The sequence below is a fragment of the Puntigrus tetrazona genome, chromosome 5 (genome assembly GCF_018831695.1).
Source record: "Puntigrus tetrazona isolate hp1 chromosome 5, ASM1883169v1, whole genome shotgun sequence".
Taxonomy (NCBI): domain Eukaryota; kingdom Metazoa; phylum Chordata; class Actinopteri; order Cypriniformes; family Cyprinidae; genus Puntigrus; species Puntigrus tetrazona.
The window spans coordinates 31,789,401-31,816,113 of NC_056703.1; the positions used below are offsets into that span (position 1 = coordinate 31,789,401).

Genomic DNA, 26,713 nt, shown 5'->3' on the forward strand with positions numbered 1-26,713 from the left:
GCTCCAAAAGATCGGCCTCTAATTGTTGTACATTTGTGCTTGATTTTTGTAACCATGCACAGATCGGCGCTCAGTGCTTCCAGCTGGACGTCCCGCGCGCGGATAAGGTAGATGTGACTTTACAGCGTTTAGTCTGGAGGGAAGGAGGACTCGCGGGACTGTGGTGGGAATTGCGTAAGATCAGCTGACAGCTGCTGGGATTTGTGGCCGGCTGCTTTGGGCCTGTAAGAATGCAGCTCATCACACTTAATTCATCCTGACAATGAGAAAAACTAAAAGATTCATCCAGAGCAACAGCAAACACAAGCTAAACTGCTCGCATGCAACGCATTTATACTATAGATTAGCCGATGTAACGCAAGGCGCTGGCAGAAAACAATTTGGCGTACTGGACACAAATGCGTTTTACAGTTGAGCGGGGGAAAAATCTTTTCGAACTCAACATTTGTAAGCTTGAAATCTAAGCTTAAAGATAATTGCGCCTTTTTTCATATTCATTCTCACAATTCTGACCAATTCACATTTCAGAGAACAACATATTCAACATTAACCCGCAATTCTGAGTTTATATCTTGCAGTTCCCAGTTTTTAACTTTTTTTTTACCTATATTTGCAATTCCGACTTTGTTCCACCCACTTTTTTTTTTCCTGGCGAATCTGACATTAGAACGCGCGATTTAGACCTTTCATGCAATTTTGAATTCATCTCTCGCAATTTTCACTTTTTCTTGAAACTGAGGAAAAAAGAGTCAAAATTGTGAGAGAAAGTCATAACTGTGAGGGAAAAAGAAGAGAGATAAAAACGAGTTCAATACAAGAAATAAGTCAATGAAACGGTATAATCAGAAGATTTGCGAGGTAGTTTATTTTATTCTATTGTGGAAACGAGCCTGACTTTTCTTCTTCAAGATTGTGAGTTAAATGCAAGAATAAAGTCACAACTGCGACAAACGCAAGAGGAAAAAAGAAGTTTAAATTGCGTTAACGTTTGTAAAAGTCGCCAGTATCTGTTCCACGGCATAGAAACCTACGCTCTTTAGAACTTGACTACAAAAACACAACAAAATTAATTCATCTTCACTCATTTTCTCCAATTTGTGCATATTAAAGAATAGACAATGGTTGAGCGATTTGAAATGCACATGATTAGTAAAATACACGTCAAGCCCCTGATGCTTGTCGTCTCATATGCCTTAGATTAGAAATGACTACAACAGACGAGCAGACAAAGTTCTTTCCACACGGATTTCTTCACTGAAATCCATTCCTCTTAGACGCTTTTAAAACACTTTAAAGGTCTTCAAAGACCAACAATCCAATCCCTGTCTTTGATCCAATTTGGAAATCAAAGGTTAACAACCTGAAATTACCTTTGGCTCTTAACTTAGCGAGCGCTACTGTGCCTGCTTGTTTGTTAATGGTGCGAAAACCATCCAAGCATGATGTCACGATTTCATCACTTGCACAATAGCAGTCAGTCAGAAAGCTTCAACATTGGACCTGGCACTGTGTGTAGTCTAATCGAAGCTTTATTCCTTCGGTCACCGCATCTGTCAGTACAGGTGTGTGTGTGTGTGTGTGTGTAAAGGCGTCGATTAGCACGGTGACAAGTTACAGCAGTGTGACTGAGAGTTACGACTTCAGCGGGGTGTGAGATGTTTGAGGTAATAAGTCGAGGGATTGTTTGAGCGCGTGTTACGAGGGTCAAGGAGGCAAAGCTGCTCCGAATCGGTCAACGGCACAAATGTCGACTCGACGCAACCATTTGTGCCCGAGCGCTTGCGATAAGTCGCAGGGTTTCCACCCGTCGCGCAAGATACGAAAACAAATTAACCCACATGCAACGAATTAGCCTGGCATGTGGAGCCAAATGAGCCGAGGGGCAATTTTATTCCCATTTGAGGGCGTAATGGACAAGGTTTGATCTCTCGAGTGCTTCCAGCATGAAGGACAGCGGCGTTCGATGAAGATGGATATAATAACAGGTTTATTTGGTCTCACGCTCGGCTAATGAGCTGACGTCGCGCTTGGACGGTTTTCTCGCCGTTAAAAACAAGCAGGCACGGTAGCGCTCGCTAAACAAGGAGCCAAAGGTAATTTCAGGTAGTTAAAACTTTGATTTTCACACTGGATAGAAGACGGAGATCTGATTGTTGGTGCGAAACAACCAGCCGGTCTCCGCTTGGTGAGGGTTTTACTGCGCTTTTCGCACCGCGAGCGCCATTAGAAGACCGGGACGCCGCTTGAGGGCCAATAAAAACAAAGCCAGCATGATGGTCTCTGCACATGGAGGGGATTTTAGGGAGGACGGTCCTCAGAAACCAGAGGAGACTCTACTCATAAAACAATCCCCAACACCATTGAGTGTTTGCTATAAAAAACGCTACATATATTTGGGTGAAATAGTAGCCAAGCTCACAGTCAAAACATAAACACAGCGCTGGGCGTTTAATTGCAGAGGAAGACTATATATATGCCGTGTCTAATGTGCAGAGCGTTTGCTTATGCGAGTTGCTTTATGTTCTCGGATCACGCCGGAAGCTTGTTATAAATGTTTATACGATCTCCAGTCAAGACAATCGCTTGCTGTTTAGATTGGGGCGTCCTATCTTTTTGCATTTCATGGTTCTCTGATGTTGACTAATGGTCACATGACATGCAACCGAACAGATAAATGAATGATTCAAGTATTACGTTGGGTTGTGTGTCATTTAATCAACAGCAGAGAACTATGAATCTACCCTAAAACATTTTCATTATTTGGAAACGATAAACAAACTGAAATAAAACGCACTTTATATCATCTAGTTGCCCTGGCAACATTTCTCATTGGTTTACTTTGTCAAAGTGCTAAAATAACCAAAACTAAACACTAAATTAAACAGACATTGTCACAATATTGTCCTCAATGGGATAATTGCAAATGTATTTATTATGTTTTTAAATTACAATATTCCACTGGACACATAGGACCTTTTTTGTGAACTCTGTAGTTTAAGACTGACCTCTCAAGATCTCACTCTTGACTGGTAAAGAAAAAAACTACTTTCATTGTAAGTCCACAATTTGGCACAAAACGCAAAAATAAATTGACAAAAAGGACAAAACGGAAACTACTGGTAGGTTTTGGTCAACCACTTCATCCATCCAAAGCCAAAGAGTGCTACATTTAGAGTTTCTGTATGAAATAACCAGATGAAGGCCACGACTAACATAACTGGCCTGAGTGTTTTAAGGCTGAACTTCAACATGAAGAGAGCGCGAGAAAGAGAAGAGAGACGCAGAAAGCAGCTCATTGGGATGTTTACACACTTCCCTTTTACAAGCATCTTTGATCAGAGGTCAGAGGTCACAGGGAAAGGGTCGTCCTGTGAAAATAAGGGTCCTGGCGAGTTTCCTTTCAGGTCTAGCATTCCTCTAGAGTGTCCTGATGAAAGACGCCTTCCCTTTCTGTGCTTCAGTTTATAAAGAAAAGGACATCACAAATTAGAATGGCTTCACTTGCACTATAAAGCTAAAAAAAGGTTTGTAAGATGCTGTTGAAAGAAGTCTCTCCTGCTCATCAAGACTGCATTAACTGCATTTGACCAAAAATACAGCAAAAACAGTAAAACATTACAATTAAAAATAATGTTTTGTATTTGAATATATTTTACAATTTTTTTGCATGATCCTTCAGAAATTATTCTTATGTGTTGATTTGCTGCAAAACAAAATGTACAAAATGTCTGATTATTACCATCATTAAAAGTACTTGGGCTGTTTTTTTATTTTTGTGGAAATGGCGATACTTATATTTTTTCAGGGCTCTGATAAATAGAAGAAAAAAACAGCATCCTTGACGAATAAAAGTATTCATTTTAATCTTATTTAATCTACTTTATTACTTGGTAAGATAACTAAAAGCGTTCTTGGTCATTAAAATAAACCTGAAATAAAATATAATTAAAAATACTAATATTGAAGAAATGAAACAAAAAAAAAAAATCCAGAACAAAATGTTGCTTTAGCAAATAAATTAAAAATGTTAAAGTTTAATCTGAAGTAGGCTTAAAAATTACTATTATATTTATTGAAATATAACAACCTTAAATGAAACTAATAATTTTTTTAAATAATAAAAATTATTTATTAATAATATATTACATTTAATATGTATTACATTAAAAGTGCACAATAAATATAAAAAATACCAATAAAAAAATTGGTCAAATAACAATTAAACAACAATAAAATAAAAGTAAAAAAAAAAACAAAAAAAACAACACCATAATTTACAATACTGATGGGATGAGGTGAGACATTAACCAGCTCTCCTTTTACTCCTGTGGTCCCGGGTGAACCACCACCGTTGGGTGAGGGTCTAAACAACACATAACTGAAACGGACCGCACGACATTCAAAGGAAAAAGAAAAAAAACGCTGCTTTACGACAACGTCCATTTCCTAAATGTTTTTAGATTTACTGTAAGACTGAGCTCTTACCTCATCCCGTTTTACAGCTGAGGCTAAAAACAGCGTCTGCTGCCAAATTATGATCCCATCCGCAGAACATCGAAGGAAAAGCTGCGCAATCCAACACTTGATGCTAAAAGCACGTCCTGAGTTTCTGCCGTTGACTTCAACCTTATTTATTACTGACAGGAACAGAAAACAGGAAAACATATGGACAAACGCAGTGCTTTGGCAAAGACAACTCCTCTTGTTCCTTTGCATGAAAAATCTAATATATAATACACGTTTCTGGTCTTACTCTGAATGATTCATCAGTGCAAAAAAATGTTCAACAAAGGTTTCTAACTCACTCTGCCTCTAACAGATTTGCTCTTTATCAATCCAAGACAGTTCAAATTTATTTCATGTATTTAAGACACTATTATATAATAAATTCCAGTTGTGGCCTAATGGTTAGACTGGCATTTACCAAGAAGGTCATAGGTTTAAGTCCCAAAACATTACACATTATGTCACCTTAAGTAGCTTGAGAACGGTTTTAAGTTTAACTACTTACACAAAGTAAATAACTCATAACTTTCCGACAACCCTTTCTCTTTTGCTCTACGCCAAACATCTAAAACACTAGTCATTCCCATCGGTTGTAGAAAAATGTAGCATTGCATCAACGTATGCTCTGCAGTGAATGGGTGCCGTCAGAATGAGAGTCTAAACAGCTGATAAAAACATCACAATAATCCACGGCGCTCCAGTTAATGTCTTGCACTTATTGCATGTTTGCGCAAAAAATATGCGTAAACAAATATGTGGCTGGATTTTGATGCGAGAGACTTTTTCATTGAAAAATTGAAATTCATGGACTCAAAATATGGCCAAAAAGGGATTTGTTTCTCACAAAGTGGCAGCTTTTGGCTCCACAAGACGTTAACGGATGGACAGCAGTCGTGTGGATTATTGTGATGTTTTATCAGCCGCTCTCATTTTGACGGCACCCATTCGCTGCAGAGCATCCACCGCCTCATCCACCTCTCAGATGGTTTGAGGGCGAATGCATCTTCAGCAAATATATAAAAAAAAATTATATCTTTAATAGTGCTTTTGCGTGGCCCGAAACAATCTACTGCTGTAGACATGCAGCGCTGCTGTTTTCACCAACAGATTTACGCCGAACCAAGCGAGGACGTGCTGCAAAGCCGGTTCAAATTGCAAGCGACTCCCGGGAGTTCAGCTCAGCCGCGGAATTTCAACATAAATCTTTTCAAACTGAAAAATGCCATGTACCGTCTCCTTCATCACACTGCTGTGGCGGACTTCGATCTCCCTTTCCGAGGCTTAAAATGCTATTGTTAGAGTGACTGACACATGAAAAGACCACACAGCTGGACAAACGAGTGAGTCAGCGGGAACAGAAACACCCATCGGCCTTTCCTTCAGCAATCTTGTTACGAATAGAGCCAGATAAAGAATCAGAATGACAACCAGTTCCTGTAAAAACAAAACGTGACCCGTGCAAAATCGGTTTCCATGTAGGTTCTTGCCGATTTGTTTCTTTCTGCTGCTTTATTTATGAGAAACGGTAGCAAAACATAACGAAGAGACGTTCGGCTACTTAGCTGAAGGGCCTCTTTGTTACAGAAAGAGGTCTTTGTTCTGACAGGTGAGCAGAGAGAGCCTGTCAGTGTGTGTGGGCATATATCTGTATTGACCGTCTCTGTTATCTCCGCAGGGGTCATTGAAACAGTTGGACGCGCTCACCCTAAAATTCAGGCCATCAGCTCAAACCATCAAACCATTTGAGTCCAAATCCCAGGTCTTCATATTCCAAGCAGCTCATAAACTCATTGCAAACAGTAATACTCTCTATGAAGCCTTTAGGCCTATATAATGAAGCATAAAAGGTGTAATATAGTTGAATTATAATTATAATGAATTGTTATTTAAATGATTCATATGATATCAACAATTAAGTACAATAATAATAATAATGATAAGAGTTAAGAATTATCCACTTCATAAAATAGAATTTTTATGCATCTATAATGCTTTATATGCAACTTAAAAGCAGTATGCTTTATTGTGAACTGCAACCAGAGTTACAACAAAATATATTAAATACATTAATGCAATATGATAATGCATTAGAACAACGCTCAACACATTAATGATCTTGCTCAACGAATCATTAAATGGTTTGTTAAATAACCTATTCTTTAAATCAAAGCAAAAAAGATAATAAATGGTGTCGAAACGGCAGCAGCTGCTCTTTTGCTACGTGAACATTTGAGCAAAGCGGGCATTCCTGCTGATCACTTCCCGGGAATCCCAAGCAGCGAGGAACAATGTGCTGATGCACACGCAGCTGGTCACAAGATCTGGCGTCAAGACGGACATAACGAACATCATCCACACGCTCCTCATGGAAGAGCTTTTCAAGCTCAGTAGAGTGCGTCTCCTCGTCTTTATTCGGCTCACCTGAGAGTCCCGTCAATCGATCTATCCGTCAGAGATCCCGTCTGAACCGTAACCTCCACAGCTCGTTTTACAAGGTCTGCATGCTGGTCTCTGTAAGCGTGCAGATCAGCTAAATACGCTGGAGAAGTCAAACATCTTGCATTCATGAACAAAAACATCTAACGGGGATCGGCAACTAATAATCAGATCATTTAAAACCACATGCACCAAATCCAACAAAGATCAGCTGCAGAGATGACGTCCTGCTCCCTCTACTACATTACACCGTAAAATGACCATAAACCATTTTACACTTCAAATAACACGGTCTTAGAAAGCGACAAACATATTTCAGCCTAAAGAGTGACTTATATTGATTTTTTTTTTGCACAAATAACAAACATCCTAAAAGTTTTACAAAGACAAATGATGTCCGCCCACGATCAGATCCAGTTTATCATAACAAATATATTCAGTTCCATATATAATCTATTCACAAATGCATACTTCAACTAATAAAAACTACAATACTCCATAAGCAATGAAAATACACATGTATTTATTATTGATAAAGAATAAATAATAATGGCCTAGGTCACAATATTAACTGATTTAATTGCTAAAAAGCTGAATGATTTCATGTTTGGATGTGCTAGAAAGTAATACAATCTAAGCTGTTACAATAGTAATAAACAAGTTTGTAATCATTCATTTCCATCAGTTTGATCCATTCACGTCAAAAAATAGGAGGTTCTCCTTACATAACAGCTATTCACAGCAACACGGAGGCATTGCATCTCTCTCGTGTGACTTTTCACAACATGCTGGAAGACTTCGGTGAGAACACAATGAGCTCAAAGCGGCCAAAACATTATCCACAGCTGTCACTTTAGAAATGCCTGCACTTTATACACGTTTCAAAATCTGTTTTTATTCATTTATTTTTGTACAGTCTCAACCAACTATGAGCAAGCACGAACAATATGTCTTAACATCTTTAAAATATGATTTATGATTCAACAGGTGGCCGTAATGCTTGTTTTTAGATATTTTTTCCCCCGTCAAAGACACAGAAGGGCAACTTTTTTGTTCCCCAAAGAACAGATAAGTGAACGGTTCTCAAAAGAACCATTTTTTCCTAGTGTAAGAACATTTTAACAATCTAAAAATTCTGGAAGGAACTTTCCACTGGAAAACTTCCATGGATGTTAAAGGTCCTTTGTGGAATTATCAACGCCAATCAACTGATTTTTTAAGAGTGTATCAATAGTGATGACCATTATTTCTGTGCCAAGAGGAGGGGAAAGGGGAGGGGCCAAACAAGAACAACACCATTACCACAAACTAGGAGAGAGAGAGAGAGAGAGAGAGAGAGAGAGAGAGAGAGAGAGAGAGAGAGAGAGAGAGAGAGAGAGAGAGAGAGAGAGAGAGAGAGAGAGAGAGAGAGACAGAGAGAGAGAGAGAGAGAGAGAGAGAGAGAGAGAGAGACAGAGAGAGAGAGAGAGAGAGAGAGAGAGAGAGAGAGAGAGAGAGAGAGAGAGAGAGAGAGAGAGAGAGAGAAAGAGAAAAACACAGCAGAGCGTTCCCTTTGTTCAGTAGTGATTAGTGGAAGTTAAGGACGTCTCTCTAAATCAATGTGTCACTCAAAGTGAACATTTAACAGCGAGCAGCCGCAGGATCATTTGGACAGAGACTCCAGCAGGACATGCAGACACCAGTCAACTTAAAGAGCAATTTACACTAGGACACAAAATGAGACAGTCACCCATCATCCTATGACAGGACACACGCCGGGGGACGGACAACAAGAGAGAGGGACAGAATAAGCCCAGAAAGGACAGTGGTGGAACTGTGATGACTTTCACTTCAGGGACGACAGCATCCAACCTGCCTGGAGAGAGATTAAAAGGATAAAGCAAACAGAAAGAGAGAAAGAAGCGGGAACATCAGCGCACTATCCCGGTAAGAGCTGTTTGTTTGATTACAAACACGATGAAGTCAAGTGAATGTGTTCTCTGGCTTTCACTTTTATCCTGGGATTTAACTTAAATGAATAGACTGGCACAAAAATCAGGCAAATCAACAGATCTTGTATTTCCAGGATTTGCAGAATAAATGTGCATGACTTTGTAGTGATATTTTGTTCATTTCCATTTCTTTGCAACACCTGGAATAATTAAAAAAAAGCCCTATTCCAGGTTTTCCATAATTGGGAAAACCCTGAAATTTAAAGAACAATTACACTATTAATGCAGCAGACACTGCAATTGAAAGCACTAAAAGCATTAAAAATCACTTTAAACAAAATTAGAATCACCAGATAGACTTTTTTAGACTTTAAAAAACACGTGCCACTTTGAATAAAAGCACTTGCCAAATGCATAAATGTAATTAAATGCAGAAATTTGCACAAAACTCTCATCAAAACATGTTGAACCTGCATGGTACCAATAAAAGCAGAAGCATGCAGATGCACTTTCTATAGAAACAATTACTGCCTGAACTTCACAGTCTACTATGTCAGGACGGCACGTTAAACTTCAATTCATTCACTTTAATGTTAATCTCCCATGAAATCAGTCCCAAACATTTGTGACAAGGCAAGTTCTTCTCAGAGAACAATATAAAGAACTCAAATGATTCACCACTGATTCAAAAATCTATTGTCTTTTGTCTATTGTACTTGTTTGCCATTCACTCTCAAAATCAGGTTAAGGTTCTTCATATAATAGAAAAAGGTTCTATGGCATCACTACAAACATCAAACTGAAATGAAAGAAGTAATTCCCTTGAGCTGGAATTGTGCCCAAAAGACACGCTTTCAGTCTGAAAGTAAAGATATCATTTGCAATTCCTAAGAGAACACCAGAACTCTCAGGACAGAAAGAGAAAGTTACAGTTAATGCACACTGAAAACCATCGGAGAAAGCCAGAGAAATCAGAGCCGGAGGGAAACGGAGACCCCGATGACATCAGCGGCTCAAGCAGGCAGCCCGCTATGACATCATCACAGACGGATTCGAATCCGAAGCGGATTTTAAATCCGTGAAATCGAAGTCAGATTCTGAATTTTGAACAATGACGTAACGCAGCATTCTCACGCATGACATCATAGAAGTGATTCTGGCAGCGCTCGATGCAGCAAAGCAGATCCATGTGCGCAAAAGAAAGCAATGACGCAAAGGGTTAAACGTAATGCACAGATAGAGATTTTTGTACTTTTTATGTGTTAAGAGTTTATGCAACAGCGGCGAGAAAAATCCTAATGTCCAACAGACAAATGCACAACAAAAACATCTCTGATAAAAGTTTAACACAGTTATGCAATTTTGAAAGAATATGTGATTCATCGTGCATGTTTGTTGCATGAGGTTACGGATCCTTGCGGAGGGTCTTGCGCAATCGTGTTTATGTTCCGCTTGATTGGAAAACTTTTTCCTTTGATGACTCAAAGCTACGAATGTTAGAGGTCTGTCCAAACCACAAGACAAACAATTCAGACGTTAATGATAGAATCAGCGTTAAATAAATTAGTAAGAAGTGTGAAGCTGTTGCCCCAACTAGATCACCTTCGGAGTGCTATCGTTTTAGAGTTGTTTACTTCGGAAACAGTTCCTGAAAAGAGTGGGAAGGAGCTTTTCCTCACTAAGGAACACAATGAGAAACACGGAGAGCCGAGTCTGTTGCTACGGGAGACGGTGTATACACACACACACACACACAACACACCAGACGCAGCGTGTGATCGATTTTCCCATTCGTGAATTAGAGCATTCCTGTGCTGGGGTGTAAATCTATGACTCACTCATTCAATGGAGAGATTAGAAAAACATTAAGCATCCATGCACTGTATGCATGCTCACACATACATATTCTATATCCGTAAAGGCATCTAAGGATTCGATCGGAGCTGGTCTTGTAAGGTACTCCAGCGCTACAATAAATGAAAGTATTTTTAAAATAAACGTAAATATTTTTATTACTATAAATTCAAGTGGTTTAATTATTTAAGATGAATTAATTACGCTACTTAATTATCCTTACAAGTTTTTATATGAAAAGCTCGTCTTGCCTTGTTACGTTTTCATTTCGTGACATTACTGACAGCAATGATAAGGTTCAGAAACGACAGATGTAGTTAGTAAAAAGTACAGTACACTGCATTCACTGATTCTTTTAGCATAAGTTTCCGATTTAAACCAGTATCTCTTGGGCATTTGTGTCCAAGTTCATTAAAAGAACCGGTTCGTATGAGTCATCTGTCTGTGAATCAAAGTATACAGAGAATACAACACAACTTCTGTTTGGTCCTGGAGACTCCACCGCATGTATTTCTCTCTGCTTATCAATGACAAAAATAAACAAACAATAACATACACTTACGTATATAGCAAAACTTGTGTGGCGGTTTAAGATCTAAACCGGCATTAGTAGAGATTAAACGCCAAATCCTGCAAGGCAGTCTAAAAGCTATTAGAACTAGGTATTTCTAATGGTGTGGAGTAATGCATCCTGGATAAAAGCGTCCTATAACATACACTCGCGTAAATCACTGCTTACAGATGCTTTAACATACCAGTGCAAAACAGAAAATCAACACATTAATACGTTTTCATTAGCTAATGGCTTTCAGATCAATTACATTTCATTCAACAAATAGTGATGAGATACTCAGTTCAGACAGGTTGCAAAACTTGCATCATTGCTGCTTTCTAATAAAGTCATTCTACAATAAAACACACGCGTCAGGCATGCATCTGAATCAGACGACTACTTTAACACTGCATGGAAAGCCCTAAAATTGCAGCACACGCATAAAATAAAGTATTTTTTTACACTACAATTCAGTAAGATTTTTTAGTGCTTTCAATTGGCAAAGATACACTAAAAGGACCAAAAATAGCAATTAAATCATTTAAAATGTTGCAATAAATGGTGGTCTTTTCAGCACATTAGAATGATTTCTGAAGGATCACTGAATATTGGTAATGATGCTGAAAATTCTGTTTAATCACAAAAAATAAACAGCATTTTAAAACATATTTAAATAGAAAGCAGACATTTTTAATAATAATACCATTTCACTAATTTTACTGTATTTTAGCTGCTTTCTTGGTGAGCATAAGATACTTAAATATATAATACTTCCAGAATATATGAAATAAAAAATAAATGCAATATATTTTAGAAATATTACAAAACTCATATGACCTCTCATCTGTTCATATTCCAGCACAAAGACACACCTCAGAGAGCCATGACTTTGAAGCGCTTTCTGCTGGCCCTGCTGACCATCACCCTGTCCAGACCCGACTCTGCTTCTCTTGGGTTCGCCGAGGAATTCGAAAGCCGAGACGATGTTCTCGAAAGCGAGTTCATGTACGCCAGTCGCCCCAAGCGCTCCGCCGACCCTCCCGGCGCCTCGGACCCCGACAAATGCTCCTACACCTTCATCGTGCCCCAGCGCAAGACCACCGGGGCCATCTGCGTGAACTCCAAGGAACCGGAAGCCCTGCTGGAGAACCGCGTCAACAAGCAGGAGCTGGAGCTGCTGAACGGGGAGCTGCACAAGCAGCGGCGGCAGATCGAGACGCTGCAGCAGCTGGTGGAGGTGGACGGCGGCGTGGTCAACGAGGTCAAGCTGCTCCGCAAGGAGTCGCGCAACATGAACGCCCGGGTCACGCAGCTCTACATGCAGCTGCTGCACGAGATCATCCGCAAGAGAGACAACGCGCTGGAGGTCTCTCAGCTGGAGAACCGCGTGCTGAATCACACCTCGGAGATGCAGCAGTTAACCGCGCGCTATCGGGATCTGGAGCACAAATATCAGCACCTCGCGTCGCTGGCCAGCAATCAGAGCGCGCTTATAGTGACGCTGGAAGAGCAGTGCAGGAGGGGAGGCTTTGTTGGCGTTGGTGGAGGTGCTGGAGGTGTCGGTATTGGAGGAGGAGGTGGTGGTGCTGGTGGTGGTGGTGTACGACAAACGCGACCTTACCAGCCGCCTGCGATCCTCCCGCAGCCGCCTCAGCCTCCGCAACATCGCCAACCACCTCCGCCTCCGGTGCACCATTCCCCCGCCAGGCCTTTCCACCCGCCGACCTACACCCGCCACAACAACCAGATCACCAACGAAATCCAGAGCGACCAAAACATCAAAGCGATGCCGCCGACTTTACCGACGGTGGCCCCTGAAACACACAGCTTCTCCACAGATAAACCCTCAGGTGAGTCACACTCACGCTCTTCCAAACCATCACGACTTTGGATAGTCTTTGAAACATCAAGATATTTTTAACTCTTGCATCAAATTAAAAAAATAAGACACATCAAGTGTTTATATCATTGGTTATTAAAGGTACATATTTTGTTTTTGAAAGTGCCTAACAGCAGGCTGACTGACATGCAAGGTCAAAAAAACACTTTCATTGTCTTATAATATGCATTTATTTTGACCTTATTTGTTTAATGACTCCCAAGCGATTGGTTTAACTATTTTTAATTTCCAAACCCATCCGGTCAACTTCATTTAAACCAGTGTTTGTGAGCTTTTAATGCTCCAAAAGCGGCACCTAGTGGCAAATAATGAACTAGCATTTTCATTCAGACCAATGCGATAAGACCAATATGCTAATGTTTCATTTGTCAACATGAAACGGCTTGGGACTTGTTTTAAAAACGACTCGTTTCAATGATTCAGATTGATTCTCCTTTCTTTTTAAAAGGTCCCCAAAGGTTGCAGAAGGGTTAATGAAACCTAGTAGCTTCACTTTCTCTGAACTGAAAGTAGAGAAAGCCAAAAAATGGTCCAGACGTGGTCATAAAGGCATCATAAAACAAATCAGAGCGGTGTAATCCAAGAATTATAAAGAGATATGATCGCTTCATATGATGAACAGATGCACTTTAAGCTTTTATATAAACAAACATATGCAGACCACATCACATATGGTAAACATGGAAACTTAAAAATCCTTGCCTAAATAAAATTAAATTAAAACTGTTCATCACATAAAGTGATTATCTCTGCGTTTTAAAGACTAACCAGAGTCTTATGGGTTTGGAATGACACGAGGGTGAGTAAATTATTAAAATGTTCATTTTTCAGCGATCTATCCTTTTTAATACCATGTACTAAACCAAACCCATACGACGATTTCTTATGTGGAATTAAAAAGAAATATATTTTCTCCAATTAAAAAAAAAGTTGTTTGGGGCATGCTGGCTGCACAAAAATTATTTTTCAAAATATCTTTGAAACGGTTGATATAAATATAAGATATGATGATACACAGATTTGCGCCAACGGCGACGCTCAAAAACAGCACCAAAGAGCGGTATTGTTTGAAAATGCACAGCACCCTATTTAGCGATATTAACATTAATCCTCAACTTTGTGATGACTTTGCATTGACAAGTTACAGCACAAACTATAAAAACTAACATTTTAAAAAAGGGAGTCCACCTGGTCCGTTTCCAAACATTGAAAGGACAGCTTATGTTAAACGTATAGTTAAGTACTTAAAGAAACATTAAGCACTGCATGCCTAATTTACCGAACATGTAAAAGAAAACACTTCCTTACAAAATCACGACGCAAGTCTTCACAACTCACGTTACGTATAACGCAACAGGATCAGAGTGAGTAATGAGAAACATTTAAACGTCTTCTCTTTCTTACAGCGTTTCGGCGGATTTACAAGGTTAATTGTCTTTTGCACGCCGAGCATGATAAATAAGTATGGATACGCCTAAGTGGTTTGGTTACATCAGCGCTTCCAAAGAAAACAGCCTAAAAGTTCAGGCACACAAGCGACACGTGGGTTTCCCTGCCGCTGAACACTCGAGGCTTGGCCTCCGTCCCGTTACAACACAATCATTTGGCAAAACATCTTTTGAACTAAGAGTGCGCATTAATCTTGGGAGGAAAACCCTCAAAAGACACGAAACACTTTAAAGTCCTTAAAAGGGGGATTGCAGACATCATTCGGGCAGAGACATCTGGGGTTTGACGGAAGGGGTCTGTTTAAGAGTCTATATAGCAATTTCTTTATGATAATTGAAGATTGTTTGCTGTATACAGAAACGAAACGCAGTGTAGGAATGCAAATGATGGGGGGATGGTTTAATATCAATTCACATTTTCCTAAAATCACCAAAACGCACACGCATTGCATATTATCACAACATTCTTAGAAAAAAGTCAGAACTGCAAGATGCAAACCTAGGACTGAGAGACATAAACTGGAAATTTGTGGGATAAAAATGTAGCAATAAATGTAAAATGTAAGGTAAGCCCTTACGTTGAAGTGTTACCAAACAAAACCAAAACCAAAAAACTGAATTATGATATATAAACTCAAAATTGGCAGATGATAAAAAAAATATTTTTATCCCATGGCAGAAGTAAGCTGCAGTCCTCTGGAAATCCATCTCGTCACCCCGTTCTTTTTATAACATGCCATTAAATCACGCCTCTGGAAGTTATTAGCAAGATTCTTGCCCACAACAAACACTTGCAGCTTTGCTAATACTCTTTGTTTTGACAAATTCACGCTCGCTTAAAAACATGCAATGTGTCAGCAGACGGCACAGTTCTAATAAACATCCCACGCTGAACCAGTAACACCACATACTGCATGCACGGCACATGATAAAAGCAACATTAAAATGCATTACTGCAAAACATTTGTCATTTATCAAATGCTTTCATCCAATACAGCATATGAAAATCTGTTTGGTGGATCAAAACCACTCGGATGCTGAAATGTGGTGCATAATATATATAAAAAATGTATTATACCTTAAAAACTTGTTGTATTACAATATATATATATATATATATATATATATATATATATATATATATATATATATATATATATATATATATATATATATATATATATATATGCATTTAGCATGTAAATACAAGTGAAAACGAGGTTTTGCATGACAACTTGCTCCAAATAAATGTCCTTATGCATTAAATAGAGCAGAAAAGGGCTAATGAATAATTGTCTACAAGCTTGCACAGAATGCAGACGGTGCTTTCAGAAAGGGAAGACTGATTTCAGAGCAGACTGTGAGTAGCTCTTACTCATGAGATGAGAAGGCTCTTGCTCATTAATTGTCTGGAAAATGATCTGGTCACAGGCAGACAGATTCCAGTCGTACCTTTGAAGATCCTAACGCTTGATTATTTAGCAGCAGACAGCAAGAAAGCTACTAATCTGAACAGTATTGTCGAAAACAGCAGTCATAGAAAAGGCCGAGACTAATGAGAACAAAAACTGAGACGAATCAAATTCATCTGAAGAGATTCCACTGTATTTTTCGATTACCTTTTGACTTAGAATCAACAAGCGTGACAAAAGGTGAAGGATAATTCGAGACAGAACTTCAATCGATGCTCTCTGAAAGCGGCTGACCTATGGATGAACGTCTCACGATAATCTAGAACTTTATTAGAGTAAGATACGGTTCATATCAGTTGGTATGATATCAGTTTTAACTGAGTCTCTACTGATTTGCATGCTTTGCTCAAAATTTACTCACCCTCCTTACATCCAAGATTTTTCTTGGGAACAGATTTTGTAGAAATGTAGCATTGCATCACTTGCTCGGCGATGGATGCTCTGCAGCGAATGGGTGCCGTCAGAATGAGAGTCCAAACAGCTGATAAATGCATTACACAGTTAATGTATCGTGAAGCCAAAAGCTGAGTTTCCAGCTTCCAGCTAAAATATGAGTCTTCGCTCTATAATACTCCTTACTCCGGTGAAAAAGAAAACTTGTCTGAATCAGGAGAGAAATCTGCACAGATCTAGCGCCGTTTATAAGCCAGCACAGGTTTAGCCAAATATGTAGGTGAAATCTAAAAGACAACTGGGGAATGGACGTTTTTTACTGGAGGAAGTGTATTAAATATATTATACACTCTATAATAATAAGATTTAAGAAGGATGGATTTGTTTCTCACTAACACACAGCTTTTGTTGTTAACCGATAGATTGATTATTGTGATGTTTGGACTCTGACGGCACCCATTCACCGCAGAACATCTATCGTTGATGTAAAGTGATGCAATGCTACATTTCTCTAAATCTGAATAGACAAAAAGACAAAAAGTCATCTGCATCTTGGATGGATTTAATCCAGTATAAACTATTTTGGCAATGCAGCTCACTCTTTATCAGATGTGCTGCAATGTATCCACGGCAAACAAAACAAGCCTTTTTCCTGTAAATCTGAATGCAATCGTGTCTGTTTCCAAGACGTACCAAATGCTGCCATCTCCCTTCAACGGCTGCCCTCATCCAAGCGCCTTCCACCAAATTCATTAGCTTTCTTTATCGGTCTTTAACGGTCCAGTCTTCGGCAGAAACACCCCAGAGAGACCAGACGATATGGAAACAATAACCTGAAGAGTCCCGTCTGAGAACAGGAGGTGATTTGGCTCGGAGACTGAAACTTGTTTGCAAACTAATTTACAGGGATGCTGGAGGCAGGATGGGTTCAGTCAGTGGCAGAGCCAGCGTGTTCGTTTTCTAGATGATTTTCCATCTCCTTAGGGCAGTTTGTGCGTTGCCCAAAAAGGTGTGGAGAACATGCAGTCATAATGAAAACAGCATTGCCTTAAATGTGCTGCTGGAAACTACCGAGTCCAGATGAGAAAACAACATCGGTTGCATAAGTGCATGGCATAACTGTATGAGGTCAGCGAGGACAAAAATGGCATGACAAACTTATTTTACAGGCTCACGCCTTCAATAGGTTTAGGAAATCGGACATTTTTACACCTAAGATGAACTGCGATCCAATAGTCACAACACAGTCGGGACGCATCAAACTCAACAGACAGAAAGAGAAGTAAGAAAAACAAGCTTTTGGAGGTCCTGGCCAGGCATTGCTCATCAAAAAGTGACTCTTTCGCAATTCCGTTCTCTTAGAAAAGCAAACCTAATCAGCGATCCACAAAAACAGCTGGATCCATCCATATGTAATCTAAGGCAGCTATGAACCATCTGCTTTAATTTTGACATTAAATTCAGAGACGGTGTAGAGAAAACCATGCCTTAAATGTTGCGTTTGCTTTCCTAAACAGGGCCGTTCAAAGACTGTTTGCAGGCTCTAGAGGAAGGCCACGCCAACAGCGGCATGTATCTGGTGAAGCCGGAAAACACCAACAAACTGATGCAGGTGTGGTGTGACCAGAGACACGACCCCGGCGGCTGGACCGTCATACAGCGCCGCATGGACGGATCGGTCAACTTCTTCCGGAACTGGGAGACGTATAAGGTCAGAAAGAAGTTCGTGACTTAGACGTGAAGCAAAGTGCAATGTATAAAAAGTGCATAAATATTCTGAGCTCGCGTTTATTTATGCAATGATTTACGATACGGATTGTTTCAAAGCAGCTTCACGTGATTAGACTGGAAAACAACAGCGTTGATTATGCGAAGCTCTTTAATTACGAACGGATTTCAGCCCTAAAAACGAAAGGTGCAATTGCTCCGCTCAGTTTATAGCTCAGTGTTGACTCAATTAAGTCGAGCGCAAAGTTTGTAAAAGTTCTTGTGAAGCAAATTTACTGTAGTTCAACTATAAAGAAGCTCTAGAGAACGCAACGGTATCGCGATCCAGCTCAGTTCAGTTTAGGGCAGATTCGATGCTGACATTTTGCAGAAGTATCACTTAGTATTAACGTCAGCCAAACCAAAAAAAATCATTTTCACTCAATTGCAATGTAATAAACAGCGTCAAATATCATCTCATCTTGTTGTTTTCAACCCAATATTATTACACCCCTAGTATAAGTCTATAAGGGAAATGAAGACGATGTTATCATGATGAAGTCGTGCATTCATACGTCATCACTTAGCACCGATAAAACTGTATGCAATGCTTCAGATCTCAATCACTGCCCCAGAACCTCCCTCAGTCACAGCTAGTTAAAGTAATGAGACGCACATTGTACTGAAAGCCTGCCATGAGTGCCTTCAGAGACTTCCATGACAAGATGTCTTAACCAGTCAGTCTCACAGCAAACTGCGGCTTTTTGTGATTTTTGAAATCATCCAAAACATTGCTTTCAAACGTCAAAAGAATTTGGTTATGCAAGATGGGAAAGGTTTTCAAACAAGGGCCAGGGCTTTTCCACAAAAACACTGTCTGACGGAAACACTGCTGATGTCATCAGTGCCCAGAACTGAAATCAGGACCAGAAGAGCCAATGTGAAGGGAAATGTCCAAAACATATTTGGAAATTGGAAAAGCACTAAAACTACATCATTTTAAAAATGCATTGCATGTAAATTGCATTCATTTTATAATATATCACACATAGTTGCCTAATGTCTTAGTAATATTGTTGATCTAAATGTTTCAAAAACTACTAGTGAGTGAAGATGCATAAATTTTACGACCATGAAAGGTACAATTTTAGGAAATAATATCTATACGGTGTATAATAAAACATCCGTGAAAAGTATAAAATTCCTTCGGCATTAATGATCTCAACATGCCACTTTTGAAAATGGATGCAAATTTGAATGTTGCATAAAAATCCTTAAAAAACGAACCAGAAATGATGACAGAATTGCATTGTTCAGAACTATTTCTTTAAACAATTATTAAAACAACAGCTGTTTGGAGTGAAAGCCTTAGCTGGTGATTTATAGCATGCATTAGCAAGTTCTGTTTCCGTTTCTGACATAATGTGTCATTTCTGTCCGCCATCAGCTAGTTAGATGCAGTATGTTCTCAGGTGTTTTAGACACTGCGGTCAGAGCTGCTTCCTCTGAATGAATAATGACTCCTAATTCTGAGACGGCTAAATGCAAGCACGTGTGTGTGATATCACTCGAGCTCTTTTAAAATTTCATTGTCTGGCAGGATTCAAGATCTGACAAAGAGTGCATAAAACAAGGATCATTGTGACCATATATGAATAAAAACTATATGCCACAAAAGACTTTGGCAGTGCATTTAACAGATTTTACCAGTAATCTTAAATATAAAACGTACACACACACACACACACACACACACACACACACACACACACACACACACACACACACACACACACACACACACACACACACACACACACACACATATATATAAAAAACAAAAAAATCATATAATGTATAACAAATGACACACACACCAATATTTCCCCAAAATAATGCTGTTTTTTTGCATCAACAGTATAAATAAATCTTTTGTGATATACATTTCATATGTCATAAATATACACAAAAACAAGACATTATATCCCGAAATCTTAAAGTTTTAGTAACCAATCACTACAGTGGACATTGTGCAAAAGGGAGGGATAAATAATTGTAGAATGTATGTATTACTTCTACCTGAAACTGAGTAACAAATTCTGCATTTTCTATCTTAGCAAGGATTTGGGAACATCGATGGTGAATACTGGCTTGGTTTGGAGAACATCTACTCCCTGACCAATCAGGGCAACTATAAGCTGCTGGTGACGCTTGAGGACTGGTCAGGCAGGAAGACGTTTGCAGAATACGCCAGTTTCCGTTTGGAGACGGAGGCCGATTTCTACAGGCTGCGGGTGGGCCGTTACCATGGAAACGCCGGAGATTCTCTCACCTGGCACAACGGCAAACAGTTCACGACCCTGGACCGAGATCACGATGCATACACAGGTACCAGACCAGCTCTGATCGAGCACCACATCCGACTCCTTTACACGGGTTTATAGGGGCAACAAAAACACATAGGCTTCAAAAAAAAAAAAAAATTAAAAATATGCGTGATCAGTGTTTGTAGGCAACGTAAAGCACAAAAATTGCAATCGTTTTCAACCCCACCTAAGCTTTGAAAATATTAAAAGAAAGTGTTGTTGGAAGCCTAATGGTGGTGACATTAAATTTCATGTGACCATGACATTGACAATTTTACGTACTGTAGTCTGCAGAATCATAAAGCTGAGAAATATCTCATCTATAGCCAAAACGCAGATGATTGAACTCTTTGTTAGAATTCATTTTCTGCATTATTGCGAAATACCCTGATGATGGAAGTGTGGAAGCTTTGATGCTTCATGCACTCAACATGTGCAGATTTAATTATGCAGTGGAGGGGCTGGGACTATCACACTGTGATGATATACGACAATGTAGCCTTGCATAAAGGTCTAATTTATACACAATTGAGCATAGTGTATAGTGCATAGTGTGCCATGCCGAACATGAAGAGTTCACTTGCTCAAAAACCTCATTTCCTCTCAAACAGGAAACTGTGCCCACTATCAGAAGGGTGGCTGGTGGTACAACTCCTGTGCCCACTCCAACCTGAACGGCGTGTGGTACCGCGGAGGTCACTACCGCAGCCGCTACCAGGATGGAGTTTACTGGGCCGAGTTCCGCGGAGGATCGTATTCCTTGAAGAAGGTCACTATGATGATCCGACCCAACCCCAACACCTTCCATTAGAACGTCTTAACTCAAAAAACGCTGTAAAAAGTGCAATGTTAATGTCTCTAATTATTGGTTCTTTACTTTGTTACGAATTCATAATACGCAGTCATACATATGCCAATCCAGAAATAAGAAAGTGCAATGACTTCATGAAGGAGACACAACTCACGTCTTCTTGGGATTCTTCCCAGTGGTGTCCAGGCATTGTGGACGCTGAAGACCGAGTGAAAATACTAGAAATACTTCGGTCAGACAAACCTGGCAACTCAGGCTCCGCGTGATCTGGAAGCATCCTTACAAATGGTGCTTAATACGGTCTGTATGTTTATGTGACCTGATCTTAACAGGCATCCGGTCGTCTTATCCTCACTGTAAGAAGTCTAACCTTGAAGAACTGTTATTTTGAGTTTGTTATGTACTAATGGAGGCATTTGAACACATAGATTCTCATTTGATCCGTTTCTAACATTGACTTTCAATACAGGGCACGCTACAATTGTGCCCAGGATTTACGGACATCTAAAATTGTATTTTTGATGCATAAATTAAACGTTCGTCATAATTTAGCTTAGGCATTGTCTATGCATCCATTTACTAGATGAGTTTATCTAAGAGACGGGAATTGGAGCATTACATTATGCCTTGATTTTTCATGAAAACCATTTCTGTGGACATTCAGAGGTAAGTCTAGCCTAGTCATTGTGTATCTATTTTCTCACTCATTTGTAATTTAAAAAAGGCATGACTTGGTTCGGTGAACACAAAAGCAAACCACAAAAGCAAAACATGTCTGTCTTGTATATTAATGTTTTAGTGTAACGTTTTTCTCTGCATTTATGTGTCCATCAATGATTTCACGCTGGTCCTTCAGACTGAGTGCTGTTTTGAAACCATTTGTATATAGAAACTGTGAGCGAGTGTTTTTGTAATGCAAAGTATGGTTGTGTTGTGTACTTTTTCCAATAAATTATGTACAGCTACTACGGAGTAGAGACAAGCTCTTTTGTGCTCAGCTTATACATAGACTACAAAACATTATGAAGACAAAAGACTGAGCTCAAACCTCATTGTTTTCACTTGTACAAGCAACTCAAGGCTCTAAAGGGCCCTATGGGAGACTCAAGAGAGCGCAAGAGAACAGAACCAAACCTTTAAACATCAATCATTATAAATGAAAATGGTGTCATTAAAATTAGTTTCCAAATGAGGAAAGCAAATGACTGGAAAATACTTTAAAGTATTAAAGCATGAAATGAAACTGCCATTTGCAAGCCATTTGAAACAATTGAAACAGAATACTATTGAGGAAAAACAGAACGGTGGAATTGATTTTATTGATTCAGATGTGATTAGAGGGGATTGTCATTAAAATACAAACGGTACAAACATACTCATCTACACCCACACATTTCAGCACAATTTCCGTTTTGGGAAGGAACTAAAGAGCAGATGTAAAGAGAGCACATACAATCTCTAACTAAGTGAGCAAGAATAAGCTACAAGAAGGATTGTACCATGAGTATAGCTATGACATTTATAGATGGGCTTTACCCTAAATTTCATACCTAAATATACCCATTTACTGTAACGCTTTTCTCTGCGTTCACCCCTCGTCTTCAGCAAAAACGATCTCTTCACACATGAATGCATCATTCAAAAATGTAACTTACAGTATAAAACATATTAGTGTTAGACAGTAATTGAACATAATAGGTTTGTATACTAAAGCAATGGAAACACAATCGGTAAAAAGGTGTGAAAGATTTGCATTTGGCTTATTTGGTACTCAAATGTTATATATCTCTATGTAATACAGCGAAATTCTGCATTAAGTTTAGTATACCACCCTACCCTATTACTTATTATTATATCCTCACTTAATGATAGTTAATGGTTTTGGTGCATAAAACTACCAACTACATGTCCAAGAACCGCAATAACTTGAGTCTAAGAAACGCTTTGACAAACCTAAAGAAACAGCACCTGTAACATAAATTAAACCCAGATTACATGATATGAGCTTTTAATATGCGTATCGCTCCATCTTCACCCAATTTGGGTTAAAACAGAACAGCAGCTGTAAATGACTAAACGCTGAGGAATATGAGACATAGTTTCCATAGTTTTCCCTGATCGCTGATATCCCCGTAACAGCACAGAAGGTTTGGAATCAATTTATTGTTGAGTCTCCAGACTAACCGAGAATCTGTGAGGTAATGAGAACCGTACGTCTGTGATCTCTCTGATAGAGTTCAGACCACTAACAATGGGGTTCAACGTGCATCAGAGTGAGAGAACATGGGAAAACACTGACAAATGCCTAAAATAATAAAAAAAACTAATCTGAACTGCATGTTTCATATTTAAACACAGAGAGCACTTATGCCAAGGAAGATATCATATTTAAAAAAGCATGCATTATGTATGCTATCATTATGTTTTAGGAACTCTGAAAAATGACAAATTGCCATGATATACGGTGTATTAACAGAATCTACCAGCAGGGGAAAACAGACAAACCCTGATACTTTGGTCGGTCAGATCATTCTTTCGGTTCATTTACGCCACTTTAAGGCAAGGCAAGGCAAGGCAAGTTTATTTATATAGCACATTTCATACACAATGGTAATTCAAAGTTTAAGACAAAGAAAAGTAAACCGATGAGGACTCACCCAGGTAAGGGATGCAGGGCACCATCTTGAGGGAGCGGATGTACTCTCTCATCCTGGCATAGTTCTCCTCTTTGGAGGTCAGATAGTCCAGCTTCTCAAACGTGGCCTTGTCCTTCCGGCTGATCAGCTAAAGAAAAACAGGAAAGTTAATCAGAAGCTGCTAAAAAGAAACAATAATTCAACACCAATCATTTAAAATTTCCAAATTATTCATGTCTGGCAAGCTACAATAAAAGTTATTTTTTTTTAATTCTTCAGTTTTCAAATGCATCCATTTTTGGCAAATTGCTTGAAAACCAATGGAGGTCAATTTAACCATTTCTGAAAAAGATTTACGTTGAAGCGTTGTACATGTACATTCATGACCCTTAATGAGAAAGTCACAAAACCAAGAAATAGTAGTTTAAACAGTGTTTCAAGATGCTTAAAAATCAAATGCGGTTTGATTGGACCCTGAAATCATAAAGAGGGCCCTCTCAACACTAGAGCACATTCAAACAAACAGCTTCTAGCAGGCGTCCCAAGTGAACAAACAACCTGCAGAGGGAAACCATCAGACCAACTGTTTTCTGATGCTGTTTTTAGGTCGTTAGCGGTCATGCCCGGAGTTTGACCTTCGCGACACACTCTGAAAACACACATGCATATCATTTCTAGAGGTTAAAGCCCTTAAGATCTGCAGTATAGTCAATCATTTGTATGGCAAATCTGCATCAAACTGTCCTGAAGATAAAGCTGCGATTCGGTAACCGTTACGGTTCAGAACTGAACTCCATTGAACGCATGCACGTCTCTTTCTGGACATTGACAAGTATTTCTCCACCGTGCAAGCGCTTCAATATCTAACGGATCAGAGAAGAATTAAAAACCAAACTATTGCAAAACATCTAAACATTTGGGCTTGCTTTCCCCAATAGGTTTAATTGTTTGTACTGTACCTTTGCCCACCCAGCTTGTTTCGAAATATAACCAACAACTCCAAAGCAGGCATATGGTGTAAAACTCAGGAGACACTCGCGCCTCCATACATGTGCCTCATTAATAATGACTCCGGCTGGTCACGCCATGAGCTCATGGAAGCCGCGATCTCATTGGTTTACGAGGCTCTGGGGGACAATGTTAAAGGCTTGTACATTTTGCAGTGGTAAATACCTCATGATGGGAAGAAATAGACACATTTGAAATTCCACTGACTGTTGCAGAAAACTGTGGGCAAAACACGGAGCTGTGGAGCCCTTGGGCTCAAGACGTTGACAAGAAACATCAGGCTCAATCAAACAACAGCTCTACAAATGCATAGAAATGGAAAAAGTGCTGACAAATACATGTTACTGGCAATTTAAGATGTACAATTTAAGTATACAGTACTGTTAAAAAGTTGTTTTGGGAAGTCTCATGTACTCAGCAAGTTTGAATTTATTTAGTCAAAAATACTGTAAAAATTGTAAAACATTATTTCAATTCAAAATACCTTATTTCTATTTGAATATACTTATATATTCCTGTGATCAAAGCTGATTTTTCAACATCATCAGCCCAGTCTCCATTGTCACAATTTAATGCATATATAAATAATTAATATTTTATTTTATTTAGCTAGTTACATACATGAAAAAGTATCTTCTAAAAGAATACATTTAAGTGACTGAATTGTATTTTTCTATAATTTTACTGATAATGACTGATACATGCATATTTAATGATTCTGGCTGATGAGAGAAAAGCAATTATTTAAAAATGTACAGTATATGCAACTAGACAGTTATTTATTTTTTAACTAAATCGATTATCTAAGTTTGCATTTTATAATACTGTAATTTCAGAAATGCGCCTTTACATTTTCAGAGGAAAACAATTAATTAATAGTTTTGTTCTAATCATTCCTCTTCAGTATTAGCAACATTAATAGGTATGATTGTCCAAATGCCACTAAATGTAAGTACTGTAATACAAAATAAAGTCTTCACTTGGTAGCTGGAGATGTCAACTATTTGGATACACTGTAAAAGGAGCACAGTGGGATTGCTGGAAAAAGCTACTGCACAAGAGGAAGTTTCCTTGGGTTTATGTTCAGACAGCCTGCTAATATATCACTCCACACTGACATGACCCTCTTCCCAACAAGCAAGCTGACAAATATCCTTTTAGTGGCTGCGTATGAACACTTTTATGGTAGGATTTCAGACTAAGCTAGATGGACGTCAGACAGCAAAGCTAAAGAAAGCTAGGGACTGAAGCTATAAAGACATGCAGTATACCCTGCATGGAAACATAGAGCGGGCCGATAAAGTGGAATATGGAATGGGATATGAGGTATGGGATATGAAATCAGGATAGTCAGCATCTTGGTGTTACAGTTGGCAGCGCGATAAGTAGTTTCGGAAGACACCGTGTCGTGTTTCACGTTTGTGGTGAGCAGATTTGATTGAGACGGAAAATGTGATGGATGAATCGGTGTGAGGAGGGGAAGGGATGGTGTAGGATTTCCTCTGAGAATACGGATGGATTGCAATGGAAGAGGAAGCGGTCAGACCTATAGGAAACATGGGTGTGTGTACACACACACACACACACACACACACACACACACACACACACACACACACACACACACACACAGGCCTCGCTGCATGGAATCATCAGATACGCTTACATGAACTACACGAACATACTGGAAAA

At 39.1% G+C, this 26,713-nt stretch overlaps 2 protein-coding genes across 2 annotated transcripts in view; one reads left to right on the forward strand and one right to left on the reverse strand.

Moving 5' to 3' along the window:
* LOC122345662 (ras-specific guanine nucleotide-releasing factor RalGPS1) overlaps positions 1-26,713 on the reverse strand; it is a 97,667-nt gene that overhangs the window by 29,465 nt on the left and 41,489 nt on the right. The window contains 1 exon segment of the mRNA XM_043239997.1: positions 24,035-24,161. Within this exon segment, the coding sequence (XP_043095932.1) occupies positions 24,035-24,161 (127 nt within the window).
* angptl2a (angiopoietin-like 2a) lies at positions 8,463-22,345 on the forward strand. The gene is made up of 5 exons (XM_043239996.1): positions 8,463-8,868; positions 12,140-13,130; positions 18,011-18,204; positions 20,318-20,588; positions 21,178-22,345. Exons 2-5 carry the CDS (start codon positions 12,164-12,166, stop codon positions 21,375-21,377), a joined length of 1,632 nt encoding a protein of 543 aa, XP_043095931.1. The 5' UTR covers positions 8,463-8,868; positions 12,140-12,163; the 3' UTR covers positions 21,378-22,345.

What these genes read in the sequence shown, in the direction of transcription:
- angptl2a (XM_043239996.1), top strand. Translation starts at nt 12,164, where the DNA reads ATGACTTTGAAGCGCTTTCTGCTGGCCCTGCTGACCATCACCCTGTCC. An exon ending in GGAACTGGGAGACGTATAAG is followed by an intron (nt 18,205 to 20,317) that starts GTCAGAAAGAAG and finishes TTTCTATCTTAG; the next exon opens with CAAGGATTTGGGAACATCGA. An exon ending in AGATCACGATGCATACACAG is followed by an intron (nt 20,589 to 21,177) that starts GTACCAGACCAG and finishes CCTCTCAAACAG; the next exon opens with GAAACTGTGCCCACTATCAG.